Here is an 18,486-nt window from a genome sequence, read left to right as displayed (position 1 = left end):
CTAAATATACTATCAGAATGTACTAAGTACCCACTACTCTACCTGCCACAAACTTACCTTCTCCTTGCCAAAAAAGCTAAAAAAAACAAAGTAACATCTCTCTCCCACCCAAGAAAACCCCAAAAACCTAAAACCTTCAGGAAATGCCCACCCTAGCCTTAGAAATTAGCAGAAGTCAGCATGACCATACCAACAGGAACCAGGATTGGTATCAAGACACTGCTCTTTCTCACTCTCAGAGTTTGAGAAGAGTCAAGCAAAACCTGTCTTGCTTCCTTTTCTAAAGAGAGCCAAGCCAGATTCTCACCTCAAACTGCATCAATCACTCCTGAGGACAGGCAGGGAGGTTCTGAACTTTCCCAGCCTTCAGATGGTGATACTAGCTACCATCTACAACGTATATGCAAAAGATCCCATTTGAACCTGAGAATTTCAGAACAAGAATATGTTCTGAAATTTTGTCAACATGGTCTCAGCGAGGAGGACAATTTACTGAATTTCTATCTCCTTTTCATCCTCATGGAAAATCCAATTTTCCATGATGATGGAAAAAATGGACACATAATAATACAAACTCACAAAATCCACTACATTCTCCCAAGAACTTCTTCATTCTGGGACACGTGACACCGACAGAGATTGTCTCTCCAGCTTTGGCTCTCCCAGAGCTGTGCAGCCTCACCTGCTCAGTTGCAGGTGGGCATGGCTAGAGAGACTCTGTCATGATTCCCAGGGCTGGCTTCCTGAGCACACAACCCGTCCATTAGCATAGTGCCCCATGCTTAGAAGGGTCCTCACTTGGCTGTTGTTGCTATCTTTAAATTCTTAATAATTAATCATCATTAATAATTGCTAACAAGTTACTTGGCATTTTTACTACATAGCTAGGCCGGGTGATGCCTGACTTGGAGGAGGCATTCAATTCACAGCAGCAACTAGTGAACTGTGGGGGCAGCCATCACACGCAGCCTAGGGCCAGAACTACTTCAATTTCCTTTGAAACAGACTAGTTTTTATTCTAAGGAAAAAAAAAAAAAAACCCACAAGCAATTGCATACACTTCCATTCGGAAACTAGAATAATTAAGCCTAATTTCCCACTGGTTCTCTCCAGTACCCTAGAGGGCAGGCAAAGCCATCAGATGCTCTTAGGGAAATGCCAGTGGCAGTGCAGTTAGTTCCAGCCACCCCACAAGGGTTGGGCTGTGAGGCAGAGCAGCACACAGGAGCGTCTCGCCACACAAAGGAAGCACAAGGAGACTTACTCACATCAAGGAATCAGTTACCCTAAGAAGAGAATGCATGACATAAAATAAGGTTAACACCCAGTGACAACCAAAAAATTCAATGCGGAGAAGCATGTCCTTGCATTTTTTTTAAGTAAAAACTAAGGACACAAAATAAGATTTTTTTTTTTTTTTTTAACTAGAGATGTTTTTAAGAAGTGACAAAACTACTTCTAAATTCTTCATTTTCCTAGTTAGGACAATATTCACAGGAAATTGAAATTATTATTCTAATACTTAAAGTGAAATCACTGAAACTGCTTTCATTGCTTTCATTTACCTGAAGATTTTAACAAATAGCAGCGGCATGAAGGACAGAGTACCTCAGCCTCTGTAAATTCCTGGAACACCCTAACGCCCAAAGGAGGGCAGAGCCAGGTGCACGTTTCCAGAGAGGAATTACAAAGGATGCCCACAGAAACAGGTAATTCATTACCAGAGAAAAGTCCCTGATGTTGGAAATCTCACGACTGAAAGCAGAAACTTAATCAGGTAGAAGCCAGTCAAGTTAATCCAAATGAAGCAACTTAAATGAGCTTTTCTTTTAAAAGAGACACCTAGACTGGGTCCCACTCATTACCTGCCATATTCCAAAAGCGTAGCATGGATTCGAGATTCTTCATCAAGCAGCTCCTCTGCTCCCTGGTGGCGTTTGTATTTCCGACGGGGCTTGTACACTTCCTAAGTGGATGAGACAGCCAAGTTACTGAGTGTGAGAAGGCTCTCCTCCTGAATTGGTTGCCGGATGCCTCCAGCCATGGGGTATATTCTTTTTTTTTTTTTTTTTGAGACAGAGTCTCGCTCTGTCGCTCAGGCTGGAGTGCAGTGGCACGATCTCGGCTCACTGTAAGCTCTTCCTCTACCATGGGGTATATTCTAAAATTATATATATGCACACATATATATCCTAAACAAAATACGTGGCATGTAGTAAATGATCAATAAATGCCGGTCTTCAGCCCCAGATGACGTGGTTTGCCATTCTACCCCAAATGAATGTACTTCTTGACCACTAAGCTGGCTGTCAAATAATATGCTAGTAATATCTGCTCAGGGCTCTGGGTGCAGGTAGGCAGCTGCTATGCCAGCAAGGTATTCGGGCTGCTCACCCCCACATCTCTCTTCTTCCCTACTACCCAGGTTTATTGCATCTAATCATTACCTGGACATCACCACAAAAAGCACTACTATCAGGTTTTTCCAGACACTGCATTTTATGTTAACTGGAATTGTTCCCCATGGATAATTCTAGTTAACTTTATTATTTTACTTTAGTATACAGTTTCGAGCATACAGAAAAACATTCTTTCTGTAACACATACTATATAATCTCAAACAATTTTGTGGAAAAGGAAATGGATCAGGGCCTGAGATCCATCTAAGGTTGTTCTTAAAAATTCCTGCCACAAATATTCCCCAGTTTACTGCCGGTGCCTACATGAATAGGAAGCTATAAATAACATAAAACAGACTTACAGGGAGATGCAAAATAGAATCAACTTACATGGTGTCAGTTACTGTGCCTGGTTTGGCTTCCACTGAGCTCTACTATTACAGCTTGAGCTTAACTGCTATTATCCTTAGTTACAACTGAAAGAGTCAATAACTAAAGGCAAGAAATTGGATTCTTCTGAAAAAAAAAAAAAAAAAGGATTGACTCCAAAACAAGAGCATACTGACACCAACAGCTAAAAGGACCTTTTATTCTGCCAAACAATGACAATGTTGGCTTTGTGAATTACTCCTTACATGTTAAAGTATAAAACTTCATATACATCTCACCTTTCTTTTACACTTTATAAACCACACTGTGAAGCAGAGACAGGGCACATACCACTAACTTCACTTTACTATTGAGGAAGCAGACATTGAAAAATTTGTCCAAGATCCCTGGGACACTATGAGGCCTGGCCCTAGGTAACCTGGTTTCTCATTTCAAGGCTTGTCCCTGACACTAACTTGCCCCAGACTGCCACTCTAGCCACCCACCAGTCATTTCAGCTAGCCCTCTCACAAGACTCATTCCACAATATGAAGCTGCCACATGGATCACAACAACGGTCTGCTGAAGTAATACAACCTAAATGTCAGGGCCTCACAGGCCAACTATAAAGAGCTATTGCTAAGTCATCCTTTAAAGCAACAGGGGTCAGGAATGTTGATGTCCAGTCCTATCTCTGCCACTAATCAGCTGCATGACCTTGAGAAAGGCAATTCCCCTCAATGGGCCTCAGTTTCTGCATCTGCAAAATGAAGCTAACAGATCTTGAAGGATGCTCCCAGGGTCTCTTCCTTTGTGTCCTTTTAATCCTGTAAAGATACTGACCTGGTAACATAATTCCATAAAAAATTTAAAGTCTGAGATTAATAAAAAGTATAACATGCTTTACATGATGTGCTCTTAAAAAGGAATATAAAATCAATTTATCCTTCTGTCATTAATAGTGGTAGCAACAGTAATAGTTACCACTTATTGAATAGTAGGTACGTGCCGGGCACGTTCTGCTATATCTGTGCTGCCCATTTGATCCCCACATCTATGAGTGCAGTTATACTTGTTATCTTCTGTAGACGAACTTAGGCATACAGAGGTTAAAAAACTTGCTGATGGTGAAAAAGGCAGTAAGTGATAAAAACAGGATGACTCCAGAACTGAGACACTTAAGCACTTTGCAAAATGTCTCATACCTCTACTTTCATCACCCTTTATCTAGGTTCTGATATATATATAAAATGTATATATATAACATATAAATAATTTATATGTACATACATAACATATATATAATTTATATATACATATATATATAACATATATAGATATTTGCAGATGGTAAAAGGCACACACACAGGGTTAAAAAAAATTAAGGTGACCCTTTTGTAAAGCAGAGAACTCTTGCACTGTGAGAGTCAGAGCTCTACTTTGCAGGTCTGCTTACAAGTCAGGTTCAGCTGTCAGAGTAATTACTCTGAGTTCACAGTCCTCAAGACAGGGAAGGGAGGTAGAACGGCACAGCACCATGGCAGTGTCTGCAGCAAATCCCTGATTGCTTCCCTCACGATTACCACAGACAACTTTTTTACTGAAATAATGGAACAGGCAGCGAAACAGCCACCACCAATGTGGCATTCTACACTCAAAACCTCCAGTGGGCCAGCCCACGCCCAACTCAACAGGAAGCAATACTTTCCACTGACCTTAACAGCTCATCCACGCAGCCCAAACCCAATTCTAACAGATCCATCTTACTTAGCCTATGTGTCCTGTCAGTAATTCTGCCTTTCACCTAAAGGGATCCCATAGATGTTTTCACTGCCAAGTGCAATGTCCTGAAAGATTTCATAAGAAAAAGTTACTATAAATGGGACAAATGAATGTTTCTCCAAAATTCTCACATTAATAAAACAACAACAAAAATGAAGTGCTTGGGTATTGACTGAAAGAAACGATGAAAGACAGAGGGATGGCAATCATTTCTGTAGAATCTTCTCCAGTGACACCCCTCACCCTTGTTCTTCCATTCTCTTTTACCTGAGCTCTGCTATGTAAGTATTTATCTTCTGCTCTCTGAGGTACAGCACCAGCCCCAACTCAGGTCTCCTTGAGTCTGCACTGAACAGTATGACTTGGTGGGTAAGAATAAGATTGCTATATTATATAAATGAGCTAAAGATGGTTCCTGCGTTGTTTACTTCTTCACAGAAGACTGATACCCATTGGCTCAAAAGCTGACCAGCACAAACTCAAATTTTTACATATCAAAATGTTTTATACACAGCCTAAATAATCAGACTTTTTGTCATTTAGAGCCTGCCTACTTGGCAAACCCTTCAAAAGTGTTGGCATTTTCTCACCATAGATAGGATAAACCCTGTGGCTAGGTAGACCTCAAGCCACTGGGGCTCTTCATAGGTCTCTGACCACAGACTCACTGTGTGATGCTGAGCAACATCGCCAAGACACATGAGCCTCCTCTGTGATCTTGGGGAGTTCCTTTCCTCACCTCCCACTCTGGATGTGGCCCTTGCATCCAAGCTTCTGGATGGTCTCATGGTGTAAGGGACTCCTCTACCCTGCAAGCAAACCTGTCAAAGCATCACCCAAAGAAAGCTTACATATGCTACTGCCACCTCGCAGTCAGGTAGTTGTTCTTGATCAGCCCTCAAACTCCTCACTAGCTGGAATGTCACTACTGTTGCCTCAGCTCCTAGAACATGGTCTGGCATGCAGTAAGTGTTCAATTAATATTACTGAATGAATACATGGAGTCAAACAAGCTAGAGTTTTAATGCTTGCTCCATTGCTTACTATACCTCTCTGACTTGAGGCAAGTTACTTTAACCTCTGTGGTTTTCCATCTGTATATTAGGTATAAGTAGAGTTGTTATGAAAAGAAACTAATCAGTATATTTAATAGTACCTGACACACAGTAAGGGCTAAGATATATACATATTCACATACATATGGATGTGTATTATTACTAAGATTGCTTTACTTAGGTCACTACATTTATATTTTACAAGCTGAATGAAAAGGACTTCCTCACAGCATTCCCTATGGAAGAACACACTGGACTGGTAACTTTAAATGGCAGTCTCTTAGATGATCCAGTAAGTTCCACAGAGCACTTCCTTCCAACTAGTCTGGAAGCTCTAAGAAGCCTTTTCTCTGTTCCCTCTATTCTCATACAAAAGTCTACACTACCAAAAAAAAAATGCTCCCAAATAGTAAATGAATATATCTTTTGGGTCTGGGTAAAACAGTGTGGGCACCGTTATTCAAGGTTAAGAGGGAGTAAAAGACCGCACTGCACAGGACAGACAATTCACGGCTGTGGAGGGCTGACAGCTCAGAGGAGGAAGCTGTGTCACAGCACACTGCGTGAGACAGAGGAGCTGATTATGATTATGATGTGAAAGTGGAAGGTGGTAGTTTCCATTCCTTATGTCCTTTGAAAAATACCACCTCCTATTGGGCAGGCTTTCTACAAAGCAGCCAGCTATTCTGTGCAAAGGAGATAGGGAGAAGAAAGTCATATACTTCAAAGAAGAAAGCAGGTACTGGCAATAATCTCCCAAAGGAAGAAGAATGAAGCCAAGACAAAAAAAGAACGCGTCCATCATAAGTTCGGATGATAAAGTTCACAGCAGCCTTTCTGCCTGGCAATCTGGCAAGAAGTACTAAAAGCCTTAGGTATAATCTTGACCAATTCCACTTCATGGAATAAATCCTAAGTTAATAATTAGAGATAAAAGAATAAATTTAGCTACAAGGATGTCCTACGTAATGGTCAAGTGAAAAAAAAAAAAGAAAAAGAAACAAACTGTATGTAGCTGAACTAGTTCCACACAATGAATAATCTACAGCCACTAAAAATGCTATGCAGGTACCTTCATTGGCACGGAAAGATATCATCAATATATCACTGAGCAAAATGAGCAAGCAACAAAATAGAATACATAGTACAGTGCCTTTTTTTTTTTTCTATCTCTAATTCTTCATACAGATATTCACAACTCTGAATCTCCTGCTTGCAATATCAGTGGCTATCCCTGGCTGGTGATATCATGAGTGATTTAGTTTTTGCTTTTCTCCATTTCCTAATTTTTCATTCTTATTACAACAGTATTAGTACAAAAGAAAAATAACTTTGAAAAAAAAATCATGCACCAAAAAAATGAATGGGCTACATAACCAAGGATGAATGCAAAAAATTCAAACAGTCTCCTAAGGATGGCTAAAGACAGTAAGCTAAAGATTTAATATTTAAATACTTTTATGTTATGTCTAAGCAAGAATAAGTAAAAGCCTGTTAGTTAAGACATAAAGGCATCATGCTGACCAAAAGATAACAACAGGACAGCCCCCACCTGACATCTATTCTTTGGCTGGGCAAAGGGTCTTCAAATGAGAAGTCACAGTCAATGTTCCTATAAGGGAATGAAGAGATGGTGGGAGAGGACCCAACCACTCTGCATGCATTTGAGTCTCTCAGACCCACGTAAGTAATATCCCAGAGCCCTGAAGTAAGTCAGCAATAGTACTGCAAAATTGGTGCCAGGAATATGTGGGAAAGCAGAGACCAGGTGAAAAGCCAGAAAAGTGGAGGAGTGCCGACACCTGCTTTGCTAGAGTCAGGTGTCATATCAAAATCTGGCTCCCTCTTCCTAGCTTTGAAGCTACAGAGGGAATTTATTAACCTTGCTGAGCTTCAATTTCCTGATTTGTAAAAAGGAAATAATAATATATAACTCCTTGAGTGTTAATGAGGGATAAAGGAGCTAATGTTTGTTAAATGCCTATTGAGATGCCAGGCACGTGGTAGGAACTTAATAAATACACAGCAGCTCCACACCTATTTTACAAAAGACTGGGTCTAAAAATTAGCCATCTATGTGTCTGACCTTATTTCATTCCTTAATTTTCCATTTGTGACTTAAAATTAAGGATTTCCTGTCCTTTATTAAAGGAGGGATTTTCCTTGAGGAGCATGACAATAAATACAATTTTGAGCTATTTAATTTTTTGTACTGACTCACAAGAATAGGTTAGGGATATGCACCACAGCCCTAGAGTCTCTGCGAGCTTTTGGGGCTCTCATTTCAAGTCAGTTGAGGAAGGGCTTGCAGAAGTGGCCGAAGAGAGGGAGGAAAGTGAACGGTGACGGAGCTCAGCTAAGAAACCTACGCAGACAGCTCCTGGAAGTCAGGGCTGTTCTCAGTAGATGAGAAAAGGAAAACCCAAAGGCGAGCTTGAGCTTTAGCCATCCATGAAGACTCTTTATCATTCCTGCTGAAAACTGCCGAACAACTGAAGATCAAGTTCACTCACAAAAAAAGGAAATAAACGAAACAATACAAATTATAACCAGGGAATCACAGTTTTTTTCTATTTCCCTTTATTTTTATTTATTTTTTTGAGACAGGGTCTCACTCTGCCACCCAGGGTGGAGTACAGTGGCACAATCACAGCTCACTGCAGCCTCAACCTCCCCAGGCTCAGGTGATCCTCCCACCTCAGCCTCCTGAGGAGCTGAGACTACAGGTACATGCCACCATGCCTGGCTAATTTTAGTATTTTTTGTAGAGATGGGGTTTCATCATGTTGGCCAGGCTGGTCTCGAACTCCTGGGCTCAAGCGATCTGCCCACCTCGGCCTCCCAAAGTGCTAGGATTACGGGCATGAGCCACCAGGCTGGGCTCATTTTCCTTTATTCTGATACTATTTTCTCATCAGCTGCAAACAGCATTTTATCTAGAGGCTCACAGCAGCACAGTTACAAGACTGGGTTTGAGTCCTGCCTCTACCATCACCATTGTGACATTGGGCAACTTATATATAACCTACCTGTGTTTCAGTTTCCTCATTTGTTAAAAAGCAACAACAACAAACTACTGCTTCATGGGATTGTTATGAGGACTCAGAACAATGTTTGGGCACTATGTAAATATTTGTCATTATCACATATTCCCTAATTCTCTGCAATCACATTGCCAAGCAGAAGTGGATTAAAAACAAACAAACAAAAAACTCCATTAAAAATGAGAAGAAAAAATAATGTGCCTCTAGGGGCTTTAACTAATCTATGGGCATAGAGATGCCAGGCCCAGTTTCATTACTAGGATGATTAACAGCTATGCTGGCCTTTGCTCTGTGGCCGAAAACTACTATTGTCTCATTCTCTACCCAGGGCTCAGAGCGAGATTTACACATGAAGATATTCAATTAAGCATTAAAACTTTTTAACGTTTGTATGTAGCTTTTGTTACAAAAAAATTAAAAAAAACCAAAAACCCTTAATATGTACTGTTTTGAATAAGTAATGCACACTTAGAATAAAATTCAAATAGTACAGAGTTTATAGGGAAAAGAAAATTTCCCCTTCTTTCCTACTGCTAGCCTAGCAATTTCCTGCCTCAGAGGTAACATGATTATCACCTGGTTTTCATATCGTTCCTGAGACGAAGTAACATTTAAAACAGGGGAAAGCAATTATCATATCGAACTACTTGGTTACCATTTGTCATGAGAAATGTCATTAGCAGGAATCTTTTTTTTTTTTTTTTTTTTTGGAGATGGAGTTTTGCTCTGTCGCCCAGTCTGGAGTGCAACGGCATGATCTTGATTCACTCCAACCTCTGCCTTCTGGGGTCAAGCGATTCTCCTGCCTCAGCCTCCCAAGTAGCTGAGATTACAGGTGTGCACCACCACACCCGGCTAATTTTTGTACTTTTAGTAGAGATGGGGTTTCACCACGTTGGCCAGGCTAGTCTTGAACTCCTGACCTCGTGATTCACCCATCTCAGCCTTCCAAAGTACTAGGATTACAGGCATGAGCCACTGTGCCCGGCCAGCAGGAATCTTTTAACAGCATACAAAAGGCCCTACATTGGTAAGTGAAAAAAACACAAAATTATCTTTAAAGTATGATTCCAGTTCAGTTTAAAAAAAGAAATATGTCCAAAAATTAAAAGTGGTTGCTTCTGTGTTGTGAAATTAAGGTGAAAACCAACCTTAATTTAATTCCCCTACATCTATCAATCTTTTTAAAAACTTCTGAGGATGCTGTAAACTGAACACCTATTTCACAACCAGGAAAGAAAATTACTCTGAGGTCACATCATTTTTTCTTATTATTGTTTAATACTGCCACCAAATCTGAAAACAGTATCTGGCTTTTGAGTGTCACCTTCTTAAAAATTTTCCAACCCTTCCATTTCCAAAATGGAATTGAGAAAAAAAGAAATTACAATCATAAAGTGATCAAGATTAATTGTTTCATAGGAGATTTTCATGTCTTTCATTACCAAACAATTGTTCTTTTCAGAGTAATCACCCTGGTAGACCACACATTTATTTTTAAGATAAGCCAGCTTGGAATTCTTTTTCTGGAAAGACTCTGTAGCCAGTTCACAAAGCCACAAACACCAGACAATGTCAATCTTCACAATGACACAAGGTATGTAACCCATGCCATCTGCGCAAGAAGTATATCTGCTATTTCATTTGGGTGGCATATTAATATAAGAATCTATGCAACTATGAAAACCAACTAGATGTATGATATAATTTAGATGAAGTAAAAAGCACGCAAAACAACAGGATACATTATTTTCAGAAGAGAGAGACTGTGCACACAGGCACCTAGGCTTCGTTCCCCTCAGCTCAGGTCGGAAGATTGGGGGTGGAGGGTGCAGTTGACAAGGTTCCACAGCTCTGGCCCAGAGTGTTTTGTAAAGGGTCAAAGGCTCCACTAACCCTCATGCTGGCGAAGTGGGGACACATGTGCAGAATCACTGTGATTAAGATGTACTATGAATGGGGACAAAGGCCATCCCAGATCAGAGGCTAGTCTGTCTATGCAAAGTCACCATGGGTGTGGGGGACAGAAACCTCAAGTTATCATCCCCATTCATCATCTGCTCTTCAGAGCTACTCAAAGTTTACACCTGCCACTGGGACAAACTAGGAAGGGCTCTGTGTTTGGCTATTTCTTCCCTAAAACTGGAAGTGAGGAGAGAGAGCAGTAGTGTGGCAGGTTCTACCTGTGCATACTGCTGCCCTGGCCCTGAGCAGTGAAGCAGGCAGGGCTTCCCTCACACAGTCATCTGAGTCTAGCTCCTAAGCGATCCCTGCAGAGGGAAACCTCAGGAGAAGCACTTTTGTGATTTAAATCAAAGGACTATCTGAGGCTACGCAGGGCTCTGACAGAAGAACACGGCCAGGGAACTTACTGAGAGGTCCACAACTGTCTTGATGGCCTTTTCTTTTCTCTTTATGAAGTCATCATCCTACAAGACAAAACAGAGAGATTAAACAAATCCCATGGGAAAATTAAAACTCAAGTGGACCACTCAGAAATCTGCCTTATAAATTGATTTCTCATCATTACTTTGCCTGAAGAAGTCCCAATTTTCTAACAAATTGAAATATATTCTCCATGGGAAAAGGCTAGGAACCCTGCAGATAGCTCCAACATAAATCCCTACACAGCCAGTAAGAAAAAGGGGGTCATAAGGAGTAGTGCTTAAGACAAGAGTTCTCATTTCATATCCTCTTAAGCATCGAAACCTCAGGTAAGTTACTTAACCTCTAAGCCTCAGTTTCTCTGTCTGTAAAACAGGGATAAAAACACCTATCTCAGGGGGCAGTAGGGATTAAAGAATAAAAGCCATAAGATGTGCTGAGACTGGCATGTAGTAAATACATGATGGCTATTAGCTATGATTGTTGTTATTATTATTATTATTAAATTGTTAATATAGGGATGTTCTGGGCAAGCAGCCTCTTAAAAAACTTTATACAAAAATCAACGATTGCTCTTATAAATTAATAAAAGCCCTAGATCAAACACTAAAATTCAGAGAAAATGACAAAATTACAGAGCTTTGCACTCAGTGGCTATGTAAAGAGGCACTAATGATGCCAAGTAGGGGGTGGGAATGTAGGAGAGCCTGAGCTTACTTTGCTCCTTGGTGGGGAGTCTCTAAGTGTGCACTCTGGTTCTCAGCGGGACAAGAAAATCCCAATACTGACCTCAGGGAGACTGTAAGTCTTCTGGAACTGGGATACAGAGTAGGAGCGGATATAGTCACCCATCTCTTCTTTCGTTTCTATAGCTCGTTTCACCAGCCACTGGGGAAGAAAGTGAAAACACATGAGTTGCTAAGGACAAAATCCCACTGCATGAAGGCCAGTTCAGACATGGCACAACTCATGAACTCAAACCAGCATAGCTGAACTGACCAGGTGATAAGAAGCTATCAACACATGCTGTCCTATAGGAAAAGCAACCAGCTGGGCATCTGACATGTTAAGATCCAATGGGACCTAGTACTGAGTAGCCATACAGGAGCTTTAAAGCCTTACTTCATATCATCGAGCCTCAGTTTTCCTTTCTGTAAAAGTATATCAGTTCCCTTCACCTCACAGAGCTAACATAGGAGTAAATGAAATCACAAGTAGTAGAGTGATTTGTAAATACCTGAAGCACAAAACGAACAGAGCTATCTCCCAATTTCCTGGTCCTACTGGCAGATCTTCATATAAATCTTTTTCTTATGCTCCTTACCCCACAGACCAGGGAAAGGGAGAGAACCACAGAGAATGCTAGTGTAACTCCCCATTTGACAGATGAAAAATTGTCCAACATACTCAAGATTCGAGAGTGGTGCATACTGAGTACACAGCTGAAGGCACTGGTTTATCCTGACATTCACAACATTCTCTCTTAACCCTCACAACTTTGGATAGTACTGGCTGAGTTTCACAGAACCTGAAGTGCCGGGAGGCTATATAACTTACTCATGGATCCATAGCTAGCAAGCTGCAAAGCTGGGAGTCACAACTCAAGAGACTATTCTACAGCGAAGGCTGGACAAATGGTTTTATGAAATGTTTCCCAGCTTTGTTAGGCTGATATCCAGAAACAGCTGCTCTTCACTTCTCCCAACTGAAAACTCCAGTTATTATCATTAAAACACCACCCCACTAAAACCTGCAGAAGATCCAGCCACTCTGAGGGTAAAGGTGTAAAGTGTAAAAAGAGCCTTTGCTTCTCCTCCCCGGTTCTTCATTCATTCCCTTAATTACTGATGAACACACAGAGGGGGTGCCACTCCCCCTCCAGAGAGAGCTACTACATCTCAAAAGCAGTTTTTGGATAGCAGCTGTGTTTCGCCAACAGCGTATCACACTTGGTGAGGGTCAGCTACCTAGGAAAGCAGGCACAAGGCACATAACATGGTGCTGCACGATGCGCCTGCAGGGATGGGAAGAGATGCTTGTTCAAAAAGCGCAGCCAACTCAAGTAAGCACGTGTTTAGGAAACAGCTGCTCAGAACAGAGCAAAAAACTCTATGAGGAATATTCCTTGCTGTTAGTATCATCCACATATTTCTACCACTTCACCCCCAAACAGTGACCTCAGACAAAGACTAAAATCCAGAAGCAGAGAGAGAAGATCAGAGAGCACTCAGAACGACTGTAGCCCCTCACCTGTACCCATCCCAGTACAACTAAGTGGCCCAGGACAACTAAGAGCCAACTAAGGCAGTTGACTCATTGCTCAACTCAATTTAGCTCTGCTTTCTTTTGAATTGGGAGACACAGTTTCTGGCTTTTCAATCTGCTTCCCTTTCAGAGCTGCTTCCTAATCCCAGACCTACCCTGAGTTACCGCCTGGCTGGATCCTGGAGAGCACGATCCCATTAGGAAGGGAAAGCTTGTTGAGTCCTGACAGACGTTTTGGAGTTTCTAGCATGAAAGGCTATAGAGGGAAACTCTTGGACAGCCTATCTCTGCCACAGGTTCCCTCGCACTCAAGAAAAATATCGACCTTCACAGGAGTCACATGTCCGACACAGGAGAAAAAGATATGATCTAGAACCACCAGAGGCCAGAAATTAGATCTGTTTTTTCTTGGCTGGCATCCAGACAGTGTTACTACAGCTTTGCTAAAATGGTGTGAACACAGGTGATGGGCTTCTAGAATCACATAAGAGAAGTAGGTCAACGGCTTACAACTGCTGGTCTGTGATTATTCTTTCAGTGGTGCCCACGGGGGACAAACAAACAAACAAACAAACAAAAACAGGCAAAAGCTACAGGCATATGGTAGGTTTCATCATTGTTAAATGCATTTAATTTGAAGGATTGCTTTTTTCTGAGTTTGAGAATTAAATGGCCATTATTTTATGAAATGATAAAGCAAGATTGTAGTCATTTTTTAAAGTGTCCTTGCCTGGCAAACTACAGGTGGCAACCCTAGGCCAACCTCCATTTTTGCTTTAAAATTTTACAGGTCCATGAAATTAAGAAATCGTAACCACTAGCCTGGGCCCTCCCATCCAGACAAACCCTCTAGCATTCCACTCACAATGGAGAACATTTAGACCTTCAAAACACCCAGCTGACTGCAGATCACTTCCCATTCTTCTCACAGCCTGACTAGATTTTTTGCCTCCAAAGTCCTAGCGTAGGGTTAAAAAAGGTCTAATCTCTAGAGATCCATATTTTGGGGGAAAGATAACAACTGCACAGTTTGACGATGTTGGAGGTTTCAATAACAATCAACACAGGGCCCCAACTTCCTATTTTCATAAAAATGATCAGGTAGTGTCCCCTTGTATCAGAAAGACAGAAGGGCTAACAAACATACTAATCAATTTTAAGGTAAAGTCTTGGCTTCAAATTTACAAATTTCATGGCATTCAACTTGAAGTCTAGCGGAGGGGAAGATTCAACACTTAACAATAACAGAAACTACATAACACAGAGCACTTGCCAAAATGTTCAGTCTTTCATCTAAGTGCTTTAGACATACAACTAACTTAATTCTCATCCTATCAGGTAGGTGCTATTACTTATTTCAATTTAACAGAGAGAAAGTTATTTACCCAAGGTCACACAGCTAGAAAGTGGCAGATTTGAACTCAGGAGGTCTCCAGGGTCTTGACCCCTATATTTCATAATCTTAACACAGAACTAGCAAACTTGTAGCTTCTAGGGCTGTGTAGCTTCCTTCTCGGAGGCTGCATGAAGGGTGGAGTGGGAAAAGCACAGGCTTGGAGACACAGTTTAGACTGGAACCTTTGCTTAACCACTCACTAGCTCTCGGCCCTTAAGCAAATCAATCACCTTCTCTCAGTCTCATTTTTCCCAAATGTAAGGAAATTACATTTCTCACTTTCCTCAAATGTAAGGGATTAAAATAAATGCTTCAAACAACTCTATTAGGGTCAGATGGGAAGTAGTGTTCACACAGCGGGCAACACACCTGAGTCCCTTTGCTCCTCCTCTTTCTAAGATGCCTAGGGGAAACCCATAGAGAAGAACTGCATAGAACGCAGTTGATCCAAGGAATCTGTGGCAGATGGGTTCCAGGACGCTCTAGATACTAATCCACAGGTGCTCAAGTCCCTGATATAAAATGGCACAGTATTTGCATACAAACTAAACACATTCCCCCCCCCATAGTTTAAATCATCTCTAGTTTATAATACCTAATACAATGTAAATGTTATGTAAATAGTTGTTATACTGTATTTTTAAATTTGTATTATTTTTCCAGCTTGCTAAATTTGTATTACTTTCTATTGTTGTATTGTTATTTTTATTGTTTCCCCCCAACACCCCCAAACTTTTTTGATGCATGGTTCATTGAATTTATAAATGTGGAACTGTGAATATGGAGGGCCAGCTGTTGGGAGCTGTATGGCATGAGCCACTTAATCATAGGGGTTTGGGAAATAGCTGGAGGCAAAGAGAAGTCTCCCCTTTAGGCATTTACCCACACGAACTGAATATCTATAAACTGTAAGACATTCTGGTAGGTACTGGAAACAAAACAATAAGCAAGACAGCCACACAGACTTGCTCTCATGCAGCTTAGAGTCTAATGGGAGAAGCAGATAAACAATCACACACACGGATATACATGATTACAAACTGTAGTAAGAAAGATTCTGGTGAAGGAAGGGAATGTGGCCATAGGAGTGCATACCACGAAGGAACATGCTGTGGATTAGGGGATGAGGGAAAGCTTTCTTGAAGAGGTTTGGTGGAGCTGAGATCTGAAGGGTTGAAGCAAGCCATATGAATTAAACAGGTAAGGAGAGAATGGAAGAGCATTCCAGCCCAAGGAACCAGCAATGCAAACGCACTGTGGCAGGCGGAAGCATAATAAACCTGGGGAAATTGGAATGAATATCAGAGAGTGACAGAACAAAAAGAACAAAAAGCAAGGAATGAAATCAAGCTGAATAGGTCAAAAGGGAACAGAGCATACCAGGCTATAGAGTTCTGTCTTTACCAAACAGGCAATGCAAAGTCAGATGAGAACATTCAAAGATCTTATCAGGTGACAGCATGAAACTAGGGTACATGCGGGACCGGCAATCTTCTGAAGATGACAAGGAACACCACCATGTTCTGCTGTACCAAATCATTATCACACCCATTACATTCAGGATCCAGGACAGACAGACCAATTACAGGACAAGCCAGGCCCATTACAGGAATTCTGATGTTAAGAGGACAAGAAACCACTCAGAAGCTCTCACCTGAACAACCGGAAATATGTGAATAAAATCCATCCCCTGGATCTGGTGGGGCTCCAACTGGTGTGGGCATTTCATCCTTGGCAGGACCGAGACAATTTTTTCTGATAGAGCTCTGTTCAGAAAAAGCAACAAGCAAAGAGTGAGGCACACTAAGTAGCCTTTATAGCATCTCTAAAGTCTGGGCAGCATCACAGAAGGATCTGGGACTTCTCCATGCCAGGCTAGTCCAGACCATGACAAGTTTCTCCTAGATGACTGCAAAATGAGAAAAATAAGCACAATTTAGTGGTGTGTATGTGCGCGTGTGTGTGTGTGGCCACAAAACTGCCTTCATCCTTTATTCTATCATGTTTTTCTTCCTACTATTTCGATGCAAAATATTTTACTAAATGATGGTGATGTTAGAGGTAGTAGTTGCTATTTTTTAACATCCTTATGTAGTAAGATAAAAAGTTATTAGTGCCCCGTATTCTTTTTACATTTCATTTTACTGATCTACTCTTTCTAAAAGTTTAAAAATAATATTCTAAATATCATTCAGGCAACAATTACCAGATCTTACACCAGGTACCCAGAATATTAACATGAAACATGGAGCCCCATTTCCAAAAGAGATTTGGAGTCCTCTCCAAAATATTTTTAAAATAAACAGTGGCCTTTAATCTTTTGATACTCTAAAATAAATCCTAGCGTTGAGGGAACTGTCTCTCCTCACTCTTATTTCCATACAGAAGAGAGATTTTCCGCGTCTCATGAGGGACACTGGCCTCTCTCCAACACCTCGCCTCAGTCTTCCTCCTATAGGAGACCACGAGGTGGGACTGAGAAGAGAGGAACCAGGCTTCCTGGGGCCTCAGAGTTTTCTTCTCTGTAGGTCAGGAGGTAAGCATCCTCTCCTGCTAGGGAGGTTTCTCAGCTCAGTCTGAGCTGGGGCAGGACAGTTTATGGCAGCAGTGGCGGAGGGATTTGTATGCAAGTCTGTTTTATTGCAGTTTGAAACCTCCTTCTTGAATCAGTAGGCATTTCATCTCTAGCTATGTGATTCCTGTTTCTTACACTATCTTAATTGAATCAGACTCAAGGGGAGAGAAAAGATACTATTCAGTGGTGTGCCTGACCCCAAAGCCATGGTATGTAGCCTGGGAACACTGAGAAGCAGTCACCAGGCATGGTCTTGTGGCCATTTGGAGAAATAGGAGCTTCTGGATCAGCCTACATGAATAGGTTATATTGCCACACAAGACCCTTGAAAAAAATCTTAGCCAGTCACAGCAGCTACTGGGGCCTTATAAACAAATATAGTACTATGCTCTAATAGACAAAGGTCCAGGTAAACAAGGGTCACTTAGTACTAGGTGCTTCAAATCCAACAAGTTTTGGGTCTCCCAAAAGTGTTTCTTGTTCAAAGAAGTCTTGTCCACCTTTATCTTTCTACAGTTCAATAATCCTTCCCAGGAGACAGATACCCTCAAGATGAACATCCGACTCAGGGCTGGGTGAGAGTTATTACTGTCTTATCTGTGATTCATTTAGTAGGTTTCATCCCTCAGTCCTAGTATTAACAGTAACTAGGTGACCTAGGAGCTAAAGTTAAGCAGTCCCCCAGGGAATAATCACTAAGAACACATAAAAAACAGTGTCCGGTATCTGGAAAATAGCTTCACAAGTTGGGACCAAGGTTAAAACTGCTGAGGACAACGGTAACACCCCACTGATCATAAGACCAAATGTCAGGTCCAATTTGTTAACAGAAAAAAATATGGAAGGGGGATTAATCCCTCACTGCACACATTCATAGAAGAAAGGGAGTATCTACCTCCTAGGAGGGAAGCACATAGGAGAATATTTGCTGCCCCCTCATCCTTCCTCCCCAACAGAAGCAGAGGTGAGGAGTGATTTATTCAAAAGTCCTCAGAGGGGCGGGGCATGGTAGCTCACGCATGTAATCCTAGTGCTTTGGAAGGCCAAGGCAGAAGGTCACTTGAGGCCAGGAGTTTGAGACCAGCCTGGGCAACATAGTGAGACCTTGTCTGCATAAAAAAATTTAAAAATTAGCTAGGCATAATGGTGCATTCCTACAGTCCCAGCTACTCAAAAGGCTGAGGAAGGAAGATCACTTGAGCTTAGGAGTTTGAGG

The 18,486-nt window shown here is 41.4% G+C and overlaps 1 protein-coding gene across 8 annotated transcripts in view; it reads right to left on the bottom strand.

Annotated features, from left to right (window-relative positions):
* The window catches only part of CCDC93 (coiled-coil domain containing 93), a 90,727-nt gene that overhangs the window by 60,907 nt on the left and 11,334 nt on the right, over nucleotides 1–18,486 (bottom strand). For 4 of the 8 annotated variants that reach the window (XM_077956861.1, XM_077956863.1, XM_077956862.1 and 1 more), the window contains exons 4-8: nucleotides 16,350–16,461; nucleotides 11,824–11,922; nucleotides 11,022–11,078; nucleotides 1,866–1,966; nucleotides 1,269–1,286 (exon numbers count right to left, since the gene is read on the bottom strand). In XM_077956861.1, coding sequence (XP_077812987.1) covers nucleotides 1,269–1,286; nucleotides 1,866–1,966; nucleotides 11,022–11,078; nucleotides 11,824–11,922; nucleotides 16,350–16,461 — 387 coding nt within the window. The remainder of the gene's footprint in view (nucleotides 1–1,268; nucleotides 1,287–1,865; nucleotides 1,967–11,021; nucleotides 11,079–11,823; nucleotides 11,923–16,349; nucleotides 16,462–18,486) is intronic. The other 4 variants (XM_015109942.3, XM_077956866.1, XM_028830644.2 and 1 more) reach the window with 1 other exon arrangement.

This window comes from Macaca mulatta, chromosome 12 (assembly GCF_049350105.2).
Source record: "Macaca mulatta isolate MMU2019108-1 chromosome 12, T2T-MMU8v2.0, whole genome shotgun sequence".
Taxonomy (NCBI): domain Eukaryota; kingdom Metazoa; phylum Chordata; class Mammalia; order Primates; family Cercopithecidae; genus Macaca; species Macaca mulatta.
The sequence above is the reverse complement of the archived record's forward strand: the minus strand, read 5'-3'. Positions and strand labels throughout refer to the sequence as shown.